This window comes from Zosterops lateralis (genome assembly GCF_965231275.1).
Source record: "Zosterops lateralis genome assembly, chromosome: 9".
Lineage (NCBI taxonomy): Eukaryota > Metazoa > Chordata > Aves > Passeriformes > Zosteropidae > Zosterops > Zosterops lateralis.
In genome coordinates this window covers 8982425-8991062 of record NC_139769.1, presented here as the reverse complement: position 1 = coordinate 8991062, position 8638 = coordinate 8982425, and the positions used below count along the sequence as shown (strand labels likewise).

The 8638-nt window shown below is 50.6% G+C and overlaps 1 protein-coding gene across 1 annotated transcript; it reads right to left on the bottom strand.

The window, feature by feature from the left end:
- Positions 1 to 298: 298 nt before the first annotated feature.
- LRRC41 (leucine rich repeat containing 41) lies at positions 299 to 7953 on the bottom strand. The gene is given in 9 exon segments (XM_083867480.1): positions 299 to 535; positions 1682 to 1757; positions 2617 to 2739; positions 3198 to 3296; positions 3638 to 3802; positions 5141 to 5386; positions 5787 to 6912; positions 7673 to 7778; positions 7780 to 7953. Coding segments are annotated over 9 exon segments (2337 nt in total). The 5' UTR covers positions 7941 to 7953; the 3' UTR covers positions 299 to 300.
- Positions 7954 to 8638: the final 685 nt, after the last annotated feature.

The window sequence follows — 8638 nt, the reverse complement described above, 5'->3', positions numbered from 1 at the left end:
GAATTTTTCACAACACCCAGTGACATAAACAACTGTTTGTTCAGAAACTCATTTGATGTACGTCCCAATTATAATACTTGACAAGATGGCAGAGTTAGATCACCTGGAAATACAGCTGTGGGCCCATGTGGTCTTAGCATCACACGCCTTCTTCAAATGAACCGCAGAGTGAAAAGAACAACTTTGTACTGCTTCAACTGGGGGAACCCCCCCCCCAGTCCTCCTTGAGATCTGCCTTAAGGAGATCCAGCTGTGCTGTGGAATCAGAAGCTGATGGCTTTCCTGCTGCTGCCCTGTCCTTCACATGACACTGATGTAGTCAGCAAAGGCCTGGGAGGAGTCCCAGGCATCGTTGACCACACTGCACAGGGCTCTGAGGCGCCGCAGCGCCTCCTGCGCCGTCTCCGTGTCCTGGTCCAGCCAGTTCTGGAAGAGGCGCAGGTGTGTGAACGGGAGCTGTCCTCCTCTCTGCTGGATGTGGCCTTCCAGCTTCTTTGTGAACTCCAGCAGCCCATCTGGCTTGATGCAATTTGAGCTTTCCAGGGAAAGAAGAAAAAGAAAAAAAAAACTTTAAGAGTCTAGGCTATAATTAGAGCAGTTTAAATTACTGTTCCTTCTAGTAATTGCCAGTGCAGATACCTGAGGATTGTTTCAAGACCAGATACACTTTTTCCAGCAGTGCAAAATGTAAGTGTTTGTCATGAAAAACAAAACTGAGTATGAAGGGCTGGAAACCTTTTTAAACCAAGGTGGTAACAACTACCAAGTTCAACTCATTATCCAGACCTCTTATGTCTGACATAAGTAGATTTAGCTGTGGCCATAAAATGTTACAGCTGTCAACCCTCTGGACCGAGGGCCCTGGTCCAGCCTACAGACCCCCGTGCAGACTCAACAGTAAGTGATCATTTATCTCTTCCTGCTGGGAAAATCTGAAGGGCATGTGTCAGTTCCTGGTATTTCTAGGAGATTAAAAGGTCAATTCCTATGCAGAGATGTGTAAATAAATATCAAGTTGCATGCTGGATTCAAATCCTGTCAGAGGCACAGTAACAATCAGGCTTCAAGCCTGCTGCAGGAGTGTGGCCATGGTTAAATAAATTGTCAACGCTGTGAGCCATGAGGATGTAAAGAAGGGGGGCAGAATCAAGCAAAGCAGTTGTTAGTATTGCAGAAATGCCACCCACATGTGCTTCATGAAGGTTACTGCCTATCTGTAAGGCCATTCAGGATCAAGAAGAGAGCAGCAGTTCTGACTGAAGACCAATGCTGAGAAAAGGAATGCAGAGGCATTCTCTGGATGTGCCAAGAATAGTAACAGCATTGCCTTGCTATGAAGGGGCAGTGGGAACAGAGCTGTTCACACTGCTGCCCAAGAATAAAAGTGTATGTAGGGATGTTAGTCCTAACCTACAGCTCAGGGAGGGCCTGCAGGAGGCTCACCAGGGAGCAGCAAAGCAAGGCTGCTTTAAAGATGGAGCTTGTCTCCTAAAGGTAAAATGTCTCAGAGATCCTGGAGGTCCCCGAGGCTGTATGTGCCCATTGCAGCATTGTCTGAGCTTTTCTGGAGCACACAATCTCTCAAGGAACAGAGCCATGCTCAGGTTCTCCTGCAGTCAGAGCCCAGGTCACCTCTCTCCTTCCCAAAACAAGGAATTCAGTGTTTAGAGCAGCAAAATACCTGACATCCAGCTGGCAGAGAGAAGAGGAGGAATCTTCAGAGAAAATGTCTGCAAGGGCAACCAGCCTGTGATTCCCTGAAAGGGAGAAATGCACTATTAGATACAAACTGGAGACAGTCTTAAAATTTAAATTGCCATAGGGCTGGGATAATAGTGCAAAAAAAGGAGTCTGTAAGCATGTGAATGCAACACAAGAGCCCATCTCTGCACCCTCAGTGTGTCCCCCTCAGTGATATCAAGTGAGTTCATTCCCCTGAGCACAGTGTTTGAGGCAATGAAAGGTAGTTTGTTTCCTTAGAAAAATCATGGTTTTGTTTGAGAAGTCCAGATACAGCTTTGTTTTAGAAATTAGGTGTATTCAGGTTATCCCAAGCTTTCCTGTTATACTTTGTTAGAAGAACAGAAAACAGTATTCTGGATTTATCTGCAATTAATTTCTCAAACATTTCTACTTGGCTGTGATGCAAAAAGCCCATAACTCCTGTAAATTCAGTTCCACTTCTTAGACACAAATTCCTCCTTTACTTGATCTCATCCCTCCAGTGGCTGCCAACAGCTGTTAAGACAGAAACTGCCCAAACTTGGGCAAAATCTGAATCAGAGGCAGTGCATCTGATGGTGGATCCATTCCTGTCTAAGTCTGAAGCAGATCAGTGTTCAGTCAAATCTGGAGATCTGCTGGAACTTGCATTTGCTTGGAAGAAAAGCAGCCATAATTCCTGCACTGTACCTTGGCACACTGCTGAATTCAACTGAAATTCTGCCTTTAAAAATGGATCCAGTGCTCCTTATTTTGTGAACTAAATCCCACTCTGTTCCTGCATATGGGAAGTTCAGCACTGCAGTCAGCAGCTCTCAGTGGTCCTGACTCCAGCCCCAAAGTTCCCTCCAGAGAGCTGCTCTAAGGCCCCACAGCCACACACAGAGTACACACCAAGGCGGTTCCCGGGCAGTTTCAGGCTCTTCAGGGATGAATTTCTTTTCACTGTATTGATTATTTCTGACAGAAACTCAGCAGTAGAGCTTTCAAACAGCCGGCAGAAAGAAAAGGTGATTTCTATGAAGAAATGGATTTACAGTACATATGAGTATTCCCTGTGCTTCATTACTACATTCTGCAGAGAGCTCCAGCCCCTAATCCACATGCAAGGACAAAGCTCCCCCAGCAGTAAATTGTGTCTAACAGGACTTCTGCTGTGTCAGGAAGAGAGCAGAGATCACACCCAGGCAAGTGGCTCTGCCAGCTCACCCAGTTAAAGGCTGATGTGCTCTGCAGGTTAAAAATCTTTGGTTTATAGCTGACACAGCACACTTTCCTGCAGGATTTGCCAGCAGCTCCTCTGGCACAAAGAACCAGGCACGTTCCCACTCTGACAACACCTGCAGGTCTCCTCCAAATGCCTGTGACATTTGGCTAAACCTTACACATCCAAAGATCCCCTCTAAATGCCAGCCATCCTGAAGCAGCCACCCACAGCACCTTTCCAAGCAACAGCACCCAGGAGCTGACTCTACCTTGTAGGCCAGGATCCTGAAGCAGAAGCAGAACTTCTTTCTGATGTTCAGCCAGGTTCACATCATGAAAACTCAGTTTCTTCAAATTAGGAGTGCACTCTAAAAGCAAACCAAGTTCTCAGATAAATCACTGCACACACTTGGGATAAAAAGACCCTGTCCCAGCTACCAGCCAGCACCCAGAAACTGACTTAAACTGTGGGTAATTTGTGCCGGATTGTGGATAATTAAAAAGGAACCATTGTGCTGTGTAGGATCATCCACATAGCAAGGCATGTGGTATGGCTGACACCCATTTCCTTTTCTCGGGAGACATCAAGGATGTCCACACTGAAGAGATGACCCACCTAAGCTGGCTTCATGCTAGAGGATGGAAGACCACAGTATGGAAGCTTCACTGTGGGTGCCCCAGTGATGCTGCCTGTGGGTTAGCAGAGTACCTTTGAGCACCTCCAAAAGGAGCCCAAACTCCTGGGGGCAGGGCAGTGTGGCACTGTCAAGGGACAGCTGCTGGAGGGACTTGGACGCCTTGAGCACCGGCAGCAGGAACGCAGCGTGCAGAGGTTCCCTGGGGAATCGGATCTCCAGCACCTCCAGGCAGCTTTCTAAGAGAAGAAAAACAATGGAAGAGTTTGCTCTGGAGTGCCTGTCTTCAGTGTAGCTACAGCAAACAAGAAGCCTGTATGCCCAACACCACCATTCTTTTGATGCCTTAGGTTTTAGCTTTCATATTTTTCAGATCCTGTGCTGCCTTGGTGTGTAAACTGTGAACTTCATATTAAGTGTTAAAATGTTCTCTTCAGTTTAGTTAGACAAAACAATCCTTTTCCAGCTTGAGAGCCAAGGACAACTGTTATAAGCTTCAGGCCCAAAAAGCACAAACAACAGTGAATTGAAGAGAACAATCTGGGGGCATGGAACTTCATAACCTGAAGCTGTAATTGGACAATTAACACCAATATGCAAATGGACCAAAATTTATAAAAATGTGAAACCTGATGACCGATCATCCATTTTGGGTGACCATTTTGGGTCCATCTTGGGTGTAGCCCTGGCCAGGCTCTTGTACTGCCCAAGGTGTATCCTTAAAGGCCTTTTAATAAATACCTACTTTATTCTTTAACTCTGTCTAGTCTATTCTAGGTCAGCCTTTCAAGGCATCACTGTAAGTTGGCAGAAACTATCTATGCACCATGCCCTGCCCTGAGCTCTGGCAACTCAGACTTGGGGTAATGCCAATCACTTACAGCTCACTCCAGGATTCCTGCCAGACCACAGGGCCACCAATTTCCACTGTGCTCACCAATGCCTGAGAAAAGCTCACCCTTTAATGCACAAGTCAGTCAGTGTCTTTCCAGAGCACAGGTCTTTTCTGACCCCACTGCAAATTCACTCAGGCTTTGCTCACTGCTTTTTTGGCAGTTCAAGGGCTAATAAGGGTGATGGGAGACCTGTGAGCTGAGCACACACTGCTGTAGCTCCCAGGCTGTAATCTAAAGGCTTGGGCAGTGCTTTGTCATCTCTTATGGTACTGTGATGACCAAAGGAATCTTTCCCTCTGCTTAAGGGTGTGTCCAAGGCTTACAGCCTCACAGTCAATGGGATAGACAAAGTGGAAGCTCTCAGTCAATTTACAGATCTGGTGGGATAGGCTCCCCATGGACAGTCACAGGTAGCAAGTTATGACTGGCCCTTTACAAAGCTGATGTTGCAGCACGCTGGGATACATACTGGATACAGCAGTAAAACATTTTCTCCAAGATTCCAGCTCCACAGAACACCTCAGACTAGAAGGGACAAACTGCAATAAAACTAAATCAGAAAGGTAAGGCTGTAATTGCCTAACAACAAACCACCATAATAGTGCTGAGTGAAGCTTCTACCAAACCTTTACAGCTCTACCTGCCTGCCAAGTCCTGGCCACCACTCAGAATGATTCTCACCTGGGATTTCTGCCTCACTGCAGCCTGGATTCCCCTCTGGCCTGCTGCCCTCCAGCTGGTTTTTGAGGTCAAAGCTGACGGAGAGTGTGTGGAGCTGGGGCAGGGCGCTCAGGACGCAGCGAACGAGCTCCATGCAGGGCATGTGGGAGAACATGTCGCTGATGCGGAGTGCGCGGAAGCGGCACTGCGGGTGGCGGGACAGGGCACGGAGCCCCGAGAGGATGCAGGAGATGTTGGCATTCAGGCCTGCAACAGCATTTGTACAGAAATGTGTCAGCTCTGTGTGTAGGCACTGACACGCAGAGCTGGAGCTGCAGCAATGGCAGCCCGAGTCAAAGGATAAACTTGCAGATCACTTTATGCACACATCCTTAAGCTACACTCTGTGCATGGGACATGGAGATCTGAGTCTGCCCTCTCTGAAGGGCATTTCAGCACAAAGCCAGGGGCTGTTCTGGGACAGAGGGATCCCATTCTCCCTCAAGTCCTCACACTCATTAAACATCTCACCCAACACCTTTCTCAGGATGGGACACCAATACTCCTACAATTCCCCTTCCAGTGAAAATTAACCCAGGTAAACCCAAGCAGTAAGCCAGACCATTAAAGCAGGCCTGGAAGTAAGTGCCCTATTCACAGCACTGACCGTTGTAAGACAGAACCAGGTTTTCTAAAGATACCCAGGAACTCAGTAGGTTACTCAGAGTCCGACACGTCTCTCCAGTCAAAGGAATGGAGAACAATTCGAGTGTGGAAACACTTCGGAAGCGTTGAGCAGTTTTCAGAGAAAGGATTCCAGCAGGTCCTGCTCTTTTCTTACAGCCAGCACGGCCAGTGCACGGAGATCCTGGGGAGGAACTAGTCTCAGTGTTCTCTCCCTCTGTGTTACTGGTTTTGTCCAGTAACCCTGAATTATCCTCTCTAGCAACAGTGAAAACAAAATCATACAGATCTTCTGGGTCAGTATAGTGTCCCCTGCTCCGTCTGAGGCAGCGACGTTTCCTCCCCACTGCAGGTTTCAGCCGTCTGCGTGTCTTTCGAGGAATGGGGTGACAGGGCAGCTGCTCTGAGCTGGAATGAGGGGATGAACCTCGCTGAATGCTGGTGTAGCCACAGGGCACCTCGCTGCTTGTCTGCTCACATGCTGTGTTTTGCAGGGGAGGACTTCTGGGGCCAGAGAGGACAGAGTTCACGTGAGCACCAGCCTCTTTTAGGGATCTCTTCTGGTTCTCACCACTGCTCTGCTCCTCCTCAGCATTACAGCCCCTCTCTGCTCCCTCCTGTGCTGACTCCTGGCTCTGGGCTGTGTCCTCCTCCCTGCAAAGGCCACATGGGCTGCCATGATAGGTCAGGGCATTTCCTGAGCGCCAAAACCCAGCGCTCATGGTCAGGATGAGAACGAGAAGAACCGTGTCGGGAACGGGCCAGGAACACATGGACACCTGGCTGACGGAGCCGTGGTGGATCAGCCGGTGAAGGAGCAAAACCAGCGAGCGCCTGACGGACTGGTCACAGGAGAGGAGGTGCTGGAACTTGAGGATCCGCAGGGAGCCAGCCAGGTTCTCAAGCACTCTGTGGTTGTGCTCGGCAGTGAGCTCCACGGCGCCCTGGAGCATGTTGCAGAGGGTGAGCTGGGAAACGTGCGGGGAGCTGTGGAGCAGCGGCGAGAAGTGACGGTCATTGAGGCGCCAGTCAGAGGAAACGTCCAGGACACCATGGAGGACGTTGGAGAAGAATGTTTCAAGGAACTTCTTCCTCCAGCATGTTATGCTCTGCAATTGAACAACAGGGCGTAGGAACAAAAAGTCAGCATATGTTTCTCTTGTTCTTTTTTTAGTTAAATTATTGCTGTCTGCTAACCTAGTGTCCAAAAAACCCCACCTGCTAGCTCCACTGAGATCACCTCTAGTACTCAGCCTCCTTCCTCAGTGTATTCCTTGAAAACTGAATCAATCCCATTGCTCTCTTCATCTTCCTTCTGGCCTAATTTAAACATTCAGTTGTTTGAAGCTGGGCCATAAAAAACCACGTCACCAGCAATTTTCTTCCAGAGCACCTATTTACTGGCTGTCATTAAGGTGTCTTAATGATTCTTTTACGATAATGAAGCAATGAAGCTGCTACACTTTTTCTACATAAAACCATTCTCCATAATCATTAACTTCTCTATTTTTTCATGCTTTCTAAGACATCACTTTTTTTTTTTTTTTTTGCCAGTATAGGTGTAAACATGATATAAGATAATGTTTTTATCCTCTGTTTCAGTGAGAATCTCTGAAGACAAAGGTTTGCTCTTTTGGCAAACTCACTGTTGGGAGATGAAGGGTGTGGCTGTGCTCTACGCTTCCTTTATAAATCCTATTTCCCAAAATGTTTGTATTACCAGGGTTATACCTTTATCTGGAGCTCTGTGAACGCTTATAAACAGGTACCAGGAATTGAATGGAGGCAGCCAGAAAGAAAACCTCATGGAAAACAGCAGAAACAGGGCACCTGTGTCGAGCCCCTTCTCCCACCAGAGCGTTTCCTCACCTCGGAGTTGGGCGGCCGGGTTTTCATCACATCATCCCACAGCTTGCGCCAGATGGGCTGTGTCGAGAGGCCTGGGGAGGGAAGAAATATCAACCGGGGGCTTTCACCCCTCTCCCACTGTCCTGCTCCGGAGCTTGGTGGGATGCCGGGGACACAGCCCGAGCCTGTCCGGGTGTGGGATACAGGGCGGTGTCCCTGGGACCCCCTTGGAGGGCTCCTCTCTCCAGCTGAGGGTCCCTGTGTGCTCCTCCCGCCAGGTTTGGGGCATCCCTCCACTCTCTCACCCCGTCAGTCTGAGGGGCCCGTCCCTCCCGCCCGCGGGTGTCCCCACGGGTTCATCGCCGTCCCCGCCGGTGTCACCTGCTCTCCGCGCGGCGTCCTCGGCCCGCTCGAGATGGAAGACGGTGAGGAGCGGCAGGAGCACCCGCAGGAGTTGCCGGGGCAGCGCTGCGGAGAGCCAGAGGGAGATGGCGGCAGGATGCGGGCAGGCCCGGGCCCCGCGCCCCGCCGCCCCGCGCCGCCCGCGCCTTACCCCAGACATCCCGCTCCAGCGCGGCCATGCTGCGGCTCACGGCGGCCGCGCTCAGCGCGAACAGGCTGCACGGCCGCTCCGCCGCCATCACCGCCTCGGGCACGGCCCGCCCGCACCGAGCCGCCATCTTGGGAAGCGGCCAGGCCGGGCGGCCACGTTGGGGAGGTCGTGTCGATCAGCGGGGCGGACAGACCGGCGATAGCAGCCAGGCCGAGCCGGCCCCGAGGCCGAGACGCAAAAAAAGAAGGGAGAGGACAGGCAGGACAGCAGCAACGGCCGTTCTTGGCGCGGCCACACGCGCGGCCGCTGCCGGCTGCCATGTTTGGAAGGGCCGGGCCCGGGGCGGAAGCACCGCCCAGCGGAGGGAGCGCTTCCGCTTCCGGCGCGGGCAGCGGCGCTTCCGGCGGGTGACCCTGGCGAGTCCTTCTGTGCGG